Source organism: Pongo pygmaeus, chromosome 18 (genome assembly GCF_028885625.2).
Source record: "Pongo pygmaeus isolate AG05252 chromosome 18, NHGRI_mPonPyg2-v2.0_pri, whole genome shotgun sequence".
Classification (NCBI taxonomy): domain Eukaryota; kingdom Metazoa; phylum Chordata; class Mammalia; order Primates; family Hominidae; genus Pongo; species Pongo pygmaeus.
The window spans coordinates 54,569,736-54,586,253 of record NC_072391.2 but is presented as its reverse complement, the minus strand read 5'-3'; the positions used below and the strand labels follow the sequence as shown (position 1 = coordinate 54,586,253).

The following is a 16,518-nucleotide window of genomic DNA, read 5'->3' as shown; positions in this document are numbered from 1 at the left end:
CACTTTGGCTTTAGATATTTAAAAGAATATTATCTCCTATTTTATTTGAAAAATGCTGACTGAAAGTAGTGGCTATGCCTGTTTTTTGAGGGTTGATGTTTAATGAATGTAGTTCATAAGCTCCTCTTGCCATAAGATTAGTTTTGGGAGATACGGAACGCAAAGCATTTTACATTCTTCTAATTTACTGACACAGTCCCACTGGAGTACTGTCCAAAGATCATAAAGTGCAGCTCTTACACTAATTCTAACAATGAAAAAGCAGCTTCCCATCACCCCCTGGGGTGTCCTCCTATCAGGCATGGCTAAGGAGAAGCAGGGTTTTATAGGACTGTTTGAAGCAAAGGCAGGTAAACTAGCCACAGAGAAGTGGAAGCCCAGAGTTCTAGAACATTACTTTACAGAGCTCTGTGTGCCAGAGCCTGCCGAGTGCCTTGCATATTTTTATCTTCTCATTTGCTTCTTACAGCAGCCTCGCAAAATATGAGATTATTATCCCTACTTTACTGATGAGAAAACAAATTCAAAGAGTCTAGTAACTTATCCATGGTCATGTGCCCATAAGATCCAGTGGTAGATAGAACCCTAGGTCATCTGCACTCAAAACCTGTGCCCTATAAAAGCCTCTGTAAACGTTGCTGAAAAGGTCTAGACATTTGGCTTTTTGTTTTTCTCTAGCTAATAAGTAAGCTTTTGCCCCTCATTTCCTTTATGAGGGTTTTTCTGTAAGTACAGTGCAAAGTTGTAGTAGTCTAGTAGGTGGGGTCGTTTTCATCCTTTTCTATTGTCCCAAGGACCCTATTCCAACATCATTCTAGAAACAGGTCATTTTTTTTTCTTATAACTTAATGCCCAGCAATCCATACTCACATCTTGCCTGGCTGGTTCTTAAATGTGAGATTGATCCATATTGCACACCTTGAAGTTTGCAAGGGTTCTTCCTCGACGTCATGTGCCAGTTAAAAGTTTCAGTTCTTGATTGTGTGCTGTTTAGGGATTTAAAAACCAAAATTGGCCAGGCACGGTGACTCATGTCTTTAATCCCAGCACTTTGGGAGGCCAAGGTGGGCGGATCACTTGAGGTCAGGAGTTTGAGAATAGCCTGGCCAACAACTCTGTCGCTACTAAAAATACAAAAATTAGCCAGGTGTGGTGGTATCCACCTGTAATTCCAGCTACTTGGGAGGCTGAGGCATGAGAATTGCTTGAACACTGAAGGCGGAGGTTGCACTGAGTGGAGATTGTGCCACTGCATTCCAGCCTGGGTGACGGAGTGAGACTCTGTCTCAAAAAACAGAACAAACAAAAGCACCACAGAATTAGCTGGATGCCGTGGCTCACACCTGTAATCTCATCATTTTGGGAGGCTGAGGCGGGTGGATCACCTGAGGCTGAGAGTTCAAGACCAGCCTGACCAACATGGAGAAACCCCGTCTACTAAAAAAATACAAAAGTAGACGGGCATGGTGGTGCACGCCTGTAATCCCAGCTACTCGGGAGGCTGAGGCGTGAGAATCGCTTGAACCCGGGAGGCAGAGGTTGTGGTGAGCTAAGATTGCACTCCAGCCTGGACAACAAGAGTGAAGCTCCCTCCTCCCCACCCCACCCCCCCCCACAAAAAAAAAACAGAATTATTCTCTTTTTAATTCTTTTTTTCTTTTTTTCTTTTTTTCCATTTTTACTTGCCCTCCGTCGTTAACAAAAACAGAGTTAAATGACTAAAGAATCCTACTTGTCTGATAACACTTAGCATCCTTTTAGGGGTGCTTGCAGTTGGATCATATGGAAGGAGCTAGATAAAAGGCATGATGAAGGGAAAATGCAAGGGTTTTCATGGAATAAGGAGGGATCACTTTGGAGTGGTGGGAGATACAGGTAGAGCCAGATTATGGAGGCCGTGGATCCAGAAGGCTAATTGACATCACTCTAGCAAATAAAACCTTTAGTAACTCCTTTAGAAAAAGAGTGACAAATCAAAGTGCTACAGTATTTAATGCTTGAGTGTTAAATATTTAACATCCTGAGTATGTTTTGTAGGCAGAGGAGAGTTACTTGAAGTGAACTTTGGTTTTTTTGAGACAGGGTCTGGAATGTAGTGGCACAATCTTGGCTCACTGCAGCCTCAACCTCCTGGGCTCAAGCAGTCCTACCACCTCAGGCCCTCTCCTCCACCCCAGTAGCTGGGACCACATAAGACTACTATAGATTCTGCCACCACACCCAGCTAATTTTTGTATTTTTAGTAGAGATGGGGTTTTACCACATCGCCCAGGCTGGTCTTGAACTCCTGGACTCAAGGGATCCACCTGCCTCGCCTTCCCAAGGTGCTGGGATAATAGGCATGAGCCACCACGCCCAGCTATAATTTTTTATTTTTTATTTATTTATTTTTTTTGAGACGGAGTCTTGCTCTGTCACTGGGCTGGAGTGCAGCAGCATGATCTTGGCTCACACAACCTCCGCCTCCCAGGTTCAAGCGATTCTCCTGCCTCAGCCTCATGAGTAGCTGGGATTACAGGCATGCACCACCACGCCCAACTAATTTTTGTATTTTTAGTAGAGATGGGGTTTCACCATGTTGGCCAGGCTGGTCTCAAACTCCTGGGCTCAGGCAATTCGCCTGGCTCAGCTTCCTAAAGTGCTGAAATTACAGGTGTGAGCCACTGTGCCCAGCCGAAGTCAACATTTTAAAAGAAACAAGAGTGTAGCGACTTGGCTTGAATTCAGTCTATATCTGTGGTGGCATGATTGCCACTGAGTTGGCCACCTCTGCAGAAGTCTGAAGTGTTCAACATAAAACTAATCCATTTTGACCCCTCTACCACAAATTGTTTGTTTCATTTATTTGAGCTATTTTAAATTGGAAACTGGTGTCATTAATGTTTAAGAAAGAAAGGAGGAACTGAGTAGAGTACTATCAGTTGACCTAATTTCTTTGTGAGCATATTATATACTCACCTGAGTATCAAGTGGAAGAGAAAGTTGATCCATGGAGGGAAATTTCCATAGGTTAAAAGCATGGGATTTACAGTCAGATGAATTTGGGTTCAAATCCCAGCTCTCACTTTATCCATGTAGCACTCACTAGCTGTGTGACTTGGGCAATGTAAATTGCCTGAGTTTCCAGACTGTAAAATGGTAATGATAATATAGTTTAAGGGTGTTCTGAGATTCAGTTGAGATAATGTTTAGAAGATGCTTTGAACAGTCTGGCTAATATTAAATGGTACAGACATAGTAAGTATTCTTGATCACTGCAGATTCAGTGGAATTAAATTTTCATATTTTGATGAAAGGGAAAATACCAGTATTCAGTTTGCAAATTTTAAATGTGTTGTTTCTTTTTAAAAACATTGAATCTGTGGTTGGGTTATTTCTGTCAATTTATTTGCCTTCCTTGCTGAGTCACACTTTGCCTAATTGATGTCCTGTGTGTTTTCCATTCCGTTCATGCTGAATTATCTTAGGTCAAAGAGGAAATCGTCTTTCTGCCTCCAACCTTCTTACTTGCCTCTAATCCCCTTTCTTGACTCTTCCAAGTCAGGATTCTCACCAAGGAAGCTATCTGCCTTCTTTGGGAATGTTGGGATTATGAAGACTTGAGATAATGGGGTTCATGTATTCAGACTCTTTAGAATATACAGTAGGGTTTCTGATGTTGTCAGCATTCCCTAGTGGGCAGTTACAAGTTAGGTTGGGATTCTAATCATTTTTTATGATATCTCATGGATTAAATTGCACTTTGTCTCTGCCCAGTCTTGATTCTCTTTTGGCCAGCAGTTTTTAGGTCCGTCAGTACTGCACCGCAAGAATGGCAGATTTTGGGATCTCTGCTGGCCAGTTTGTGGCAGTGGTCTGGGATAAGTCATCCCCAGTGGAGGCTCTGAAAGGTCTGGTGGATAAGCTTCAAGTGTTAACTGGCAATGAGGGCCGCGTGTCTGTGGAAAACATCAACCAGCTGTTGCAATGTAAGTACCCACCCATGTTGTCTTTATGAGGCTTTCCGTGGGAGTGTTGCATTTCTGTGGTTCCTTGATATCTGAGTTTTCGTTTAGGGTGGCTTGTGATAGTGGTGGCTGGTCACCCTGTTGTTTTTCAGTTGAGATATATCGGAGGAACCACCCCCAGTAATTCAACATAGGTTCTTTTCTATTTTCCCTAAGTGTTGGCTGGTCTGAGAAATAAAGGGAAAGAGTACAAAAGAGAGAAATTTTAAAGTTGGGTGTCCAGGGGAGACATCACATGTCGGCGGGTTCCGTGATGCCCCCCAAGCCGCAAAACCAGCAAGTTTTTATTAGTGATTTTCAAAGGGGAGGGAGTGTACGAATAGGGTGTGGGTCACAGAGATCACGTGCTTCACAAGGCAATAAAATAAGGCAGATGGGGGCAGAGCAAGATCACAGGACTGGGGCGAAATTAAAATTGCTAATAAAGTTTCAGGCACGCATTGTCATTGATAACATCTTATCAGGAGACAGGGTTTGAGAGCAGACAGCTGGTCTGACTAAAATTTACTGGGTGGGAATTTCCTCGTTCTAATAGGCCTGGGGGTGCTACGGGAGACCAGGGCTTATTTCATCCCTTATCTGCAACCATATAAAACAGACATTCCCAGAGTGGCCATTTTAGAGACCTCCCGCTAGGAACACATTCTCTTTCTCAGGGCTGTTCCTTGCTGAGAAAAAGAATTCAGTGATCTTTCTCCTATTCGCTTTTGTAAGAAGAGAAATATGGCTCTGTTCCGCCCAGCTCTCAGGCAGTCAGACCTGATGGTTATCTCCCTTGTTCCCTGAACATTGCTGTTATCCTGTTCTTTTTTCAAGGTGCCCAGATGTCGTATTGTTTAAACACACATGCTTTACAAATAATTTGTGCAGTTAACACAATCATCACAGGGTCCTGAGTCAACATACATCCTCAGCTTATGAAGATGATGGGATTAAGAGATTAAAGTAAAGACAGGCATAGGAAATCACAAGAGTATTGATGGGGGAGGGGTAAATGTCCATGAAATCTTCACAATTTATATTCAGAGATTGCAGTAAAGACAGGCGTAAGAAATTATAAAAGTATTAATTTGGGGAACTAATAAATATTCACGAAATCTTCACAATTTATATACTTCTGCCATGGCTTCAGCCGGTCCCTCTGTTTGGGGTCCCTGACTTCCTGCAGCAGAGATACACTGAGCTTAGGAGTGTAGTTGATGATTTCCATAAGTATGTTCTTCTTTCTTGGTAGCTATTCCATGTTTTTTTAAAACACTTACTATTCATCCAGCTTCTTGGATGGATATCAAGTGGTGTCCATTGTCTCAGGGTGAGGTCTGTAGCTTTTGTTGGGGGTTGGAAGGGACCAGGAGATTGTCCCAGGCTCAGGAGATTGCTAATTAGAGTCCTCTTCTTTTCAGCTGCCCACAAAGAATCCAGCTTTGACATTATTTTGTCGGGTTTAGTCCCGGGAAGCACCACTCTGCACAGTGCTGAGATTTTGGCTGAAATCGCCCGGATCCTTCGGCCTGGTGGATGTCTTTTTCTGAAAGAGCCAGTAGAGACAGCTGTAGGTAAGGAGATCTTCACTTGAAAAACATGTTTGACAGGGTTGAGTCTTTGAGTATGTGTGCTGCATCTTCGTGAGCAGGAGGTAGCATTGGGAGATCAGTATTCCTGTAGCAAAACCTTTTCCTTGAGGATAAATTATTGTTAAAATCTGAAGCAACATATCTGAAGAAATTGTAATCTTTGGCTGACTCATTATGTAATAAAATAGAAGGAAACTGCCATCTAAAAATGGGTCCTTTTGCAGGTGAATAAACTTTGATATGTTCATAATATGGAAAGTGATGCAACAATAAAAAGGAACAAGCTAACTATGTGTACATCAGCTTGGATGGATATCAAGGGAAGTAGCTGAGTGAAAAAAGCCAATCTCAAAAGGCTCTGTGCTGTACAAATCCATTCATATTATTGAAATAACAAAATTATGGCAGTGGAGATCAGAGTTTGCCAGAGGTTAGAAGTGGGAGGAAAGGGATGTGTGGAGCTATAAAGGGGTAGTATGAGGGTTCCTGTGGTGATAGAACAATTCTATGTTCGGAATGTGGTGGTGGTTACACAAATCTACACATGTAATAAAATTACATAGAACTGTATAGCCGCCCTCTGCCAAACGAGTACATATAAAAGAAATGAAATCTGAAAAAGCTGTGTGGACCATCAATATCAATTTCCTGGTCTTCATATCATGCTATAATTTGGTAAGATGTTAACTGTGGGGAGAGACGAAGTGAAGACCTCCATAATATACAGAACTTTTTTTTTTTCTTTTTTCCAACTTACTGTGAATCTATAGTTATTTCAAAATAAAAAGTTTAAAAATAATGGCTGAACCCTGGGAATGATGTGGTAATTATTGATTCACGTGAAACTAATGACAGTGTTCATGAAGTAAAAACTTTTTTGATTGGTAGTATAGCTGTCAGAGTGATTCAAGTCTGGATTTTTAATATTTTTCACTAGACTTTCAGTCAAAACATAACAATTTCATCAAATAAAATAATAGAAATGAAAGTATTTTGAAATGTATAAAGGTGTTCATTGTTTATTTGGAAATAGAACTTTGTTTTATGTGTCGTATAAATCAGCATTCTTTGCTGGGAATTTAAACCTTACATGACTAAATGTAGTGTCTTAGTCAGAACTATACAGAGAGAAAAAAAGAACTATTCAGAAAGAATATTTGTATTTCTGTGCACTTTGCAGTTCATAAGCCTTTTTTCATAGTCATTATCTCACAACCTCTGGAAGGGGTTTCAAGAAGCAAAGAGTGATAAAAAACAATAATAATGGAATTGTAACATTTAAAAGCTTAGGTAAAAACACTTCGAACAACAAAAAGGATTTGTCAAATTAGAATAGTATCACTATGGCCAGGCACAGTGGCTCACACCTGTAATCCCAGCAGTTTGAGAGGCAGGGGCAGGCGGGTTGCTTGAGTCCAGGAGTTCGAAACCAGCCTGGGCAACATGGCAAAACCCTGTCTCTACAAAAAATACAAAAATTAGCCTGGTGTGGTGGTGCACACCTATAACCCCAGCTACTTGGTTGGGGCTGAGGCAGGAGGATTGCTTGAACCTGGGAGGTCGAGGCTGCAATGAGCCGAGATCATGCCACTGCACTCCAGCCTGGGTGACAAAGTGAGACCCTGTCTCAAAAATAGTATCACTAAAATATATATACAGATGTCCTCATCTTACAATGGAGTTATGTCCTGATAAATACTATTAAGATGAAAATGCATGTAATTCATCTAACCTACTAAACATAATTGCTTAGGTTAGCCTAGCCTACCTTAAACATGCTTAGGACACTTGCATTAGCCTACAGTTGGGCAGAATCATCTAACACAAATCCTATTTATAATAAAGTGCTTAGTATCTCATGTAATTTACTGAAAACTGAAGTGTACAGTTTCTACTGAATGAGTATTACTTTCACACCATCATAAAAGTTGAAAAATTGTAAGTAGAACCATCATTAAGTCAGGGACCATCTGTACGTTAAACAGAATAGGTTATTATTTTATTTTTGTTTTTTCTTTGAGATCAAGTCTCACTCTGTTGTGCAGGCCAGAGTGCAGTGGTGCAATCTCGGCTCACTGCAACCTCCGCCTCCCGGGTTCAAGCGATTCTCGTGCCTCAGCTTCCCAAGTAGGTGGGATTACAGGCATGTGCCACCACGCCTGGCTATTTTTGTGTGTGTATTTTTAGTAGAGATGGGATTTTGCTATGTTGGCCAGATTGGTCTTGAACTCCTGGCCTCAAGTGATCTGTCCACCTCAGCCTACCAAAGTGCTGGGATTACAGACATGAGCCACCACACCTGCCTGGTTATTATTGTTTGAATGCCTGCTAACCCATATAGGATTGAGCCTTCATTATTTTTCCTACTTTGACCTATAAAGCTATTAATTGGGATTTTCCTTTTGGCAGATAACAATAGCAAAGTGAAGACAGCATCTAAGCTGTGTTCAGGCCTGACTCTTTCTGGTCTTGTGGAAGTGAAAGAGGTATGTCTGTAGACAACTTTCTTTGCTGCCCTGCAGGTGAGGTAATCAGTATTGCTTAGAACTAGGAAACAAGAAATGCTGTGCATGTAAGATACATGATGCTTCAAAGGACAAAACTTGGGAGAATCGGCCGGGCGTGGTGGCTCACGTCTGTAATCCCAGCACTTTGGGAGGCCGAGGCGGGTAGATCACGAGGTCAGGAGATCGAGACCATCCTGGCTAACACAGTGAAACCCCGTCTCTACTAAAAATACAAAAAAATTAGCCGGGCCTGGTGGCAGGCGCCTGTAGTCCCAGCTACTCGGGAGGCTGAGGCAGGAGAATGGCGTCAACCTGAGAGGCGGAGCTTGCAGTGAGCCGAGATCACACCACTGCCCTCCAGCCTGGGCGACAGAGCGAGACTCTGTCTCAAAAAACAAACAAACAAACAAAAACTTGTGAGAATAATCAACTTCAAAGAGACTCAGCTTGGCCCATGTGGGCTGGGGTTTGTTCTTGTCTCCTTGGTACTAGTTTAGTGGTGGTGACAGCTGAGGGGCATGAGCAGCAGCTCTGCTGCTTCCAACACCCACCTCTCAGTACACCCGAATCCTAGGCCTGGGTGAACACTGCCACCTAGTTCAGCCTCACATTTTTGGTGGGAGGCTGGAATAGGTTAGGGGGCAAAGTTCCTTTTCTGACAATTCAGTGGAAATGTTTAAGCAGAAGTATTTATATTTCTACACTCTTTGATGTTAAAATTTTCTTGGACGTGGGAGAGGTAAATGTTACAGCGTGATAGCTGTTGTGCCTGTTATTTCTTACATGATGTAGGGCCTTAAATTCTTTTTTTTTTTTTAATTTTTTTCTTCTTTTTGGAGACAGTCTCGCTCTGTTGCCCAGGCTGGAGTGCAGTGACACGATGTCTGCTCACTGCATCATCCGCCTCCTGGGTTCAAGCAACTCTCCTGCCTCAGCCTCCCGAGTAGCTGGGATTACAGGCATGCGCCACCACACCTGGCTAATTTTTTGTATTTTTAGTACAGATGGGGTTTCGCTGTGTTGACCAGGCTGTTCTCGAACTCCTGACCTCAGGTGATCTACCCGCCTCGGCCTTCCAAAGTGCTGGTATTACAGGCGTGAGCCACTGTGTCCTGCCAGGCCTTAGATTCTTTATGCCAACCCTTTCTTATTTTTCCTTTTAGCTTAAGGTTTTGTGTGCTTGATTTTAAAATAAGGAATGTGTATTAGGCCATTCTTCTGTTCCTGTAAAGGAATACCTAAGACTGAATAATTTATAAAGACTAGAGGTTTAATTGGCTCGCTGTTCTGCAGACTGTACAGGAAGCACGGGCCTGCAACTGCTTGGCTTCTAGGGAGGCCTCAAGGAACTTTTTACTTGTGGCAGAAGGTGAAGCAGGAGCAGGCACATCACATGGCAAAGGCAGGATCAAGAAAGAGGGGAAGAGTCGGGGTGGGGAAGGTGCCACACTTTACAACAACCACATCTCATGAGAATTCAGATGGTGCTAAACCATTCATGAGAAATCTGCCCCCATGATCCAGTCACCTCTCACCAGGCCCCACCTCCAACATTGAGGATTAAAGTTCAACGTGAGATTTAGAGGGGACACATATCCAAACTACATCAGACTCCTCATAAAAATTCACTTTACACCAAAGCATACAGAATACAAAGTGACATCCCACTTCTTGCTCACACTTCCCTCCCCAGAGGAAGCCACCAATGCCTTTTCGTATGTCCATTCAGACCTTTTCCCATGTATTTACAAGAATCTACATGCACATACTTTTTTTAAAATTTAAATAAGATCATATGTATACATTGTTCAATCACCAGCTTTTTTCCCACCCTTAGATATCATAGACACTTACCTACTTCAGTGTATTTCCCTTCATTCGTATTAATGATGTAATAGTATTCCATTGCAATAGATGGACTATGATTTATGTAACCAGTCTATAATTATTGGACATAGAGGTGGCAACCTGACCCTTTTTTTCTACCTTTACTCTCTGCTACTTTATCCCAAGGAACATGGAAAGGATTTTCCTCCCCCTTTTTCTTTTGGGATATAAATTTCTGCTGTCTTCATTGTGGGCGTTCTTTCCTGTTACACAGTAGGACCACATCTGGTTCATTTTCATAATTATATTACATCCCAAATAACTAGCATATGCCTCATCCCTAATATTTTTTAAGTACTTTTACATTTTCCAAGGGGTAGGCTCCAAGTAAACATGCAGACAAAGGTTATACTCTAGGGTTCTGATCAGTGAGAAACTGAATGTGAGGCATAAAGTGATATCTGTTACCATCCACTGTTACATCCTTAATACAGAGAAATGAGTCTTTAACTCCTGTGTAGGTAGACATAGTAAACCATTTTATAGAGGAGGGTGGACTAATCCGTTTGATGTCTTGAATTCTAGCTGCAGCGGGAGCCCCTAACCCCTGAGGAAGTACGGTCTGTTCGAGAACACCTTGGTCATGAAAGTGACAACCTACTGTTTGTTCAGATCACAGGCAAAAAACCAAACTTTGAAGTGGGTTCTTCTAGGCAGCTTAAGCTTTCCATCACCAAGAAGTCTTCTCCTTCAGGTAAGGCTGGCCTAGGGACATTCTTCTGTTTGAATGGGCTTAGAGGGACATGTTAGAAATTGAGCCAGCAATAAATGAGATGGTGATATTTTTAGAGGATTAGTCCTTTGATTTCTCCCATTTCCACATAGAAGAATACTTAATGTACTATTATCATGGGCATATTAGGATCCAAAACTGAAATAATACATAGGTATTATCTAGTTTAGCTCCTTCTTCTGCACCAGAAGATACCGAGGCCTCCTAATTCTACAGGACTGAGTCACACAGTTTAATTAATGAGGTCCTTCCAGGTCCCAGAGTTAACATTTATCCTCAGAAGACCTCACAGTGTAGTGGTAGTGGTGGATGAGAGTGCCCTGTTCCTGTTCTCATGTGCTTTTTTCCCCATGCCAGGAAAATCAGCTGTTCTTACTTTGAGGATGCTAAGACACTTATAAAACTATGTTTCTTCTGTCTAGAAAATTGTGTACAAGCACACGCGCGCACGCACACACACACACATACACTGCCCCATCCTAATCCTTCCTATCACTATTTTTAAATGCCTGAATTGACCCAGCTGTGAGATATGCAGACATTTACAGATATTTACTGGTACATCCCCACTTGTACGGTTTTGACTGTCTAACCTAAATCTTCAAGAAATCCTTTGGAATCTAACCTTTTGATTCATGGTTCCAGAATGGGTAGGAATAGCTTAGAACAGTTGGCCCTGTGGAAGGTATGAGCATCCAGCTGTGACAATGATCACTAGAGAGTACTCTTACCCCAAGGGCCTGCGAGGATTTGCCCACACTGCATCCGAGCCTTAGCTCTCTGGCTCTTCCTTGCATTCTTCTGACTAGACAGAGAACCAGGAGGTGTGAGGTTTGTCTGCCACTGATGGTGTTACCTTGCCACCAGCAGCTCTAGAGCCTATTTTCTTGTATGTAGCAGGTTTACATGAGGCTAAACCTCTGCTATTTTTGAAGGTTTTGACACGTTTCTCATTTAATCCTCAAAACACCTGCAGTAACATAGGAAGTACGATTTAGCTTCATGTTATAGAATGGAAACTAAGGTATCGAGGAGGAAGCAATATGGAATGGAGGTTAAAAGCATCAGACAGGCTTTGCAGCCTGTGGAACCAGCCTAAGTGTCTAAACCTGTTTCCTCAGCGGTAAAACTAGGATGACAGATAGTTACCTCATAAGGTTGTCAGCAGAATTAAGTTAGATAATGTATATAAGTGCTTAATATGGTGCCTGGTACAAAGCAAGAGCTTAGCAAATGGTGACTTCTGTAACTATCAGAAAGTGGTTGGCCCAAGGTCAGACCTCTCAGAGGGGTAGAGCTGGACTTTGAACCCACATCTTCTGCCTCCCAGGCCAGTGTGTTGTCTTCTACACAGCAGAAAGGATTTACGTATGTTTGTAATTAATAGTTTCTGACTGTGTTTATGGAGTTTTTTCTTTTATTGCTTGGACTCAGTGAAGCCTGCTGTGGACCCTGCTGCTGCCAAGCTGTGGACCCTTTCAGCCAACGATATGGAGGATGACAGCATGGTGAGCTGGCAGCATTGTCACTTGATTGCTTTCTTTCAGGCCCCAGTTTGGGTGTGAACAGCTATAGTGACCTTTCTGGACTTGTAGGTGTGAACGTATTTAAAGCCCAAATTTGTGACTGTGCCTGTCACATCTTTGATTTAGAAGGAAACTCCATGTTGGTGGCTTTTTTTTTGGAGACAGTCTCGCTCTCTTGCCCAGGCTGGAGTGCAATGGCACGATCTCGGCTTACTGCAATCTCTGCTCCTGGGTTCAAGCGATTCTCGTGCTTCAGCCTCCCAAGTAGCTATGATTACAGGCATGTGCCACCACACCTGGCCAATTTTTGTGTTTTTAGTAGAGACGGGGTTTCACCGTGTTAGCCAGGATGGTCTCGATCTCCTGACCTCGTGATCCGCCCTCCTCGGCCTCCCAAAGTGCTGGGATTACAGGTGTGAGCCACTGCACTCGGCCATGTTGGTGGCATTTTAAATTTTTTAGCATCTCTTTTTCCCCACATAATTTCTTGTTCTCACTTCATATGATATGTTGAAAACTCTTGTGGGCATGTGTAAACCTGAAAAGATTTTGTCAGCTTAAATAGTTTTATTGGCACCTTTGGGCAAGTTGCTGACTGTTCTATGCTTTAAAAAGCACTATTTTCCATCTTTGATGGGCCGTGTCTGTAATAAAGTTCTTCGTTTCTACACCTCTACTATTGAAGTTAGAGTAGTGAGCAAAATAAGTGAAGTTCATGCTCTCATAGGGTTTACAGACTAAGTGTCTACACATTTGCAAAGAATTACATAAAGGTATATATAATTATTTGATTTTTATCTGGGATTATGTAAAAGATATTTTATTCCCTTTTTCGCATGACTCTTCATAAACACTTCTCTCTCTCTCTGTTCTGCCTGTTCCCTCCCTTCTCCCCACTCCTGCCCCCAACCCCCAACATGTGTATATTCTCTACACATTGCTGACCAGTCATACAGCTTTTTCTCATGTAAATTTGTTTCTAATTCCTTCGCATCCTAGTGCATCTTCTGTGGATGTAGTTTAACTCACCGTTGGCCTCTTGAGCATGTGGTCAGGTTGAATGTGATGATCAACCAAAAGGAGGACAGGGTGGACACCTTCTTTACCCTGGACTCTAAGTTTCCTCTGGAAGCCTGTGGTCACTTAACTTTTCATTAGCAGAGACCACGACTGTATCACTCATTGCTTTGAACACTCTCCAGGATCTCATTGACTCAGATGAGCTGCTGGATCCAGAAGATTTGAAGAAGCCAGATCCGGCTTCCCTGCGTGCTGCTTCTTGTGGGGAAGGGAAAAAGAGGAAGGCCTGTAAGAACTGGTGAGTGCTGGGGTGACTGAAGCCTGCCATGCTGCCTCCAGTGGCTTCATGCTCAAGTCATCGCGGTGCTGTATTATTTTTAAAATATACATTTTCCAGCCTGGGCAACACAGGGAGACCATCTCTGCAAATAATTTTAAAAAAAAAGAAAAATTAGCCAGGCATGGTGGTATGTGCCTGTGGTCCCAGCTACTTGGGAGGCAAAGGCAGGAGGATCACTTGAGCCTGGGAGGTCGAGGCTGCAGTGAGCCGTAATTGTGCCATGTATCTAATTTCACTCTCCCTCAAAACCGTACCAGTAAGCCACGATTGTGCCACTGCACTCCAGCCTGGGCATCAGAGCGAGACCTTGGTGTCTTCACATTTGTTTTTATAAATGGATGGGAAGGATTGTAGAAAGTTAATCAATGGTGTTCGTCATCAGTGTTAATCATCAGTGTTTTTTAAATGTAAAAGCTGCCAGCATTTACAAATCAAGAAATTTCAAGTGAAAAACACAGATTTTTTTCCCTTCTGTTCTTGAATTTGGAAAATATGGCAAACTGGGTCCACTTTCCCCAGCATGATAACTGGCTGAAGCTGAGTAGTGGCTGCCCTCTGTAGACAGAGCACACACGGTACTTCCCTCATCCTCCTCCCACTTCTGTCTCCCTCAGCAGCCTCTCACATTGCTGCTGTCTGCCTGGCCCATAGGCTTCTGAGTTACGACACTGGTGTGAAGAGAAAAGGCTTAAAGCACATTTTGGCACTGTTAGGATTTGGGATTTCTGGGTAGTGACAATTCTCGTTCATTAGTTAACTGATTTTCCCACAGCACCTGTGGCCTTGCTGAAGAACTGGAAAAACAGAAGTCAAGGGAACAGATGAGCTCCCAACCCAAGTCAGCTTGTGGAAACGTAAATATCAGGATCATTCCTCAGCATTCACAAACCCCCAGGGGGATTAGACCTCCTTCTAAACTAAACACAGACAAGCTCCACCTCAAATATTTTAGTAACAGACGAATGCGTGAGCACATGAACATAGGTAGTAATGGGGAGAGAGGCTGTTTCCTGAGAGTGAGAGTGGGTTAGCGTGCTTGTGCTGGTCGGGGAGGGTCTTGTTGCTCTTTATTTTTGGCCCATTTCTTTGTACTTTAGAGTGGGACCTGATGGTTAGACATTTAGCTAAAGTTGGTTGTGTTTTGAACTGCATAGAATATAGAACTATGGCCGGGCGCAGTGGCTCACGCCTGTAATTCCAGCTATTCCGGAGGCTGAGGCGGGAGAATCACTTGAACCTGGGAGGTGGAGTGAGCTGAGATCGCACCACTACACTCCAGCCTGGGTGACAGAGGGAGACTCCATCTCAAAAAAAAAAAAAAAAAGGCCGGGTGCAGTGGCTCACGCCTGTAATCCCAGCACTTTGGGAGGCCGAGGAGGGCGGATCACAAGGTCAGGAGATCGAGACCATCCTGGCTAACACGGTGAAACCCTGTCTCTACTAAAAATACAAAAAAATTAGCCGGGCATGGTGGTGGGCACCTGTAGTCCCAGCTACTCGGGAGGCTGAGGCAGGAGAATGGCGGGAACCCAGGAGGCGAAGCTTGCAGAGATCGCGCCACTGCACTCCAGCCTGGGTGACAGAGGGAGACTCCATCTCAAAAACAAAAAAAAAAGAACTATGGCCTCCTAGGGAACTTTTCATGACTATAGTTTTTCACGAAACCAGAAATCTTGAAAACTTAGTATTTTGTTCTCAATTGGACCTGCAAACACACTCAGCCGTTTCCTTCAGGCCACTGTGGCCACATTATGAAATTAGGCGTTTCTTTCTTCTGGCTGGTATGCCTGGGATAAGCTGACCCTTGGCTTCCCCATTCTCTCTCTCCAGTGCTACCTGGGCGATGCCTTCCGCTGTGCCAGCTGCCCCTACCTTGGGATGCCAGCCTTCAAACCTGGGGAAAAGGTGCTTCTGAGCGATAGCAATCTTCATGATGCCTAGGAGTTTCCTGACATGGGACCCATCTGCTCCTCCAGCCAACTCCTGTCCCTCACATCGCACCACGGTGGCTCCTCCCACCTCCTCTGGATTTGTTCACTCTGAGATCTATTTGCAGAGTGGGTGCTTAGCAGACAGAGTGAAGCTGGCTGGGGGGCGCAGTGGTGTGTAGTGCTGCTGTGTATCAAAAGACCAAGGTATTATGAGGCCCGGTTACTCAGAATGGGATGGGTTTCTTCACCTCATGTTAAGAGAAGGGAGCGTGTCCTGAAGAAGCCCTTCTTCTGATGTTAAAATGCTGACCAGAACGCTCTTGAGCCCAGGCATCCTTGAGCATTAACACTCTGTGACAGAGCTGCAGACCCCTGCCTCAAGTCTCATCTCAGCAATGCTGCCACCTGCCTGTCTTTCAGAGTTGTTAGTTTACTCCATTCTTTGTGACACGAGTCAAGTGTCTCACAACCTCCTCGGCACCAGAGGGCTCACTCACTGGTTGCTGTAATGATATCCAGTGTCCCTCTGCCTCCTTCCATCCCCAACCACATTTTACTGTAGCATTGCATCTGTGTCCTGTTGTCATTTATGTTAACCTTCAGGTATTAAACTTGCTGCATATCTTGACATATCTTGAGATTCTGCATGTCTTGTAAAGAGAGGGGATGTGCATTTGTGTGTGATGTTGGATAGTCATCCATGCTCAGTTTGGACCATTGGAGGAACTTAGTATCACACACAAATGGGGCTATTCCTACGCTTAGAATAGGGCCTGTCTGCCCACTTTAGAAGAGCCCAGGTTGGTGAGCATTTAGAGGGAAGCAGGGCAGAACTCTGAACGACAATACGTCTCTCTGAGCAGAGACCCCTTTGTTCTTGTTACCCACCCGTACGGACTTGGAATCAATCTTGCCCAATATTTGGAGAGATTGTGTGGATTTAAGAGACCTGGATTTTTATATTTTACCAGTAAATAAAAGTGTTCATTGGTA

General features: G+C 43.4%; 1 protein-coding gene across 2 annotated transcripts in view; it reads left to right on the top strand.

The window, feature by feature from the left end:
• Window positions 1-16,518, top strand: part of CIAPIN1 (cytokine induced apoptosis inhibitor 1) — a 19,243-nt gene extending 2,725 nt beyond the window's left edge. The window contains exons 2-9 of one of the 2 annotated variants that reach the window (XM_054455005.2): window positions 3,757-3,968; window positions 5,411-5,563; window positions 7,991-8,067; window positions 10,501-10,669; window positions 12,143-12,216; window positions 13,437-13,552; window positions 14,367-14,448; window positions 15,425-16,518. In XM_054455005.2, the coding sequence (XP_054310980.1) occupies window positions 3,812-3,968; window positions 5,411-5,563; window positions 7,991-8,067; window positions 10,501-10,669; window positions 12,143-12,216; window positions 13,437-13,552; window positions 14,367-14,448; window positions 15,425-15,535 (939 nt within the window). In that variant the 5' untranslated portion in view covers window positions 3,757-3,811 and the 3' untranslated portion in view covers window positions 15,536-16,518. The remainder of the gene's footprint in view (window positions 1-3,756; window positions 3,969-5,410; window positions 5,564-7,990; window positions 8,068-10,500; window positions 10,670-12,142; window positions 12,217-13,436; window positions 13,553-14,366; window positions 14,449-15,424) is intronic. The other variant, XM_054455007.2, reaches the window with a different exon arrangement.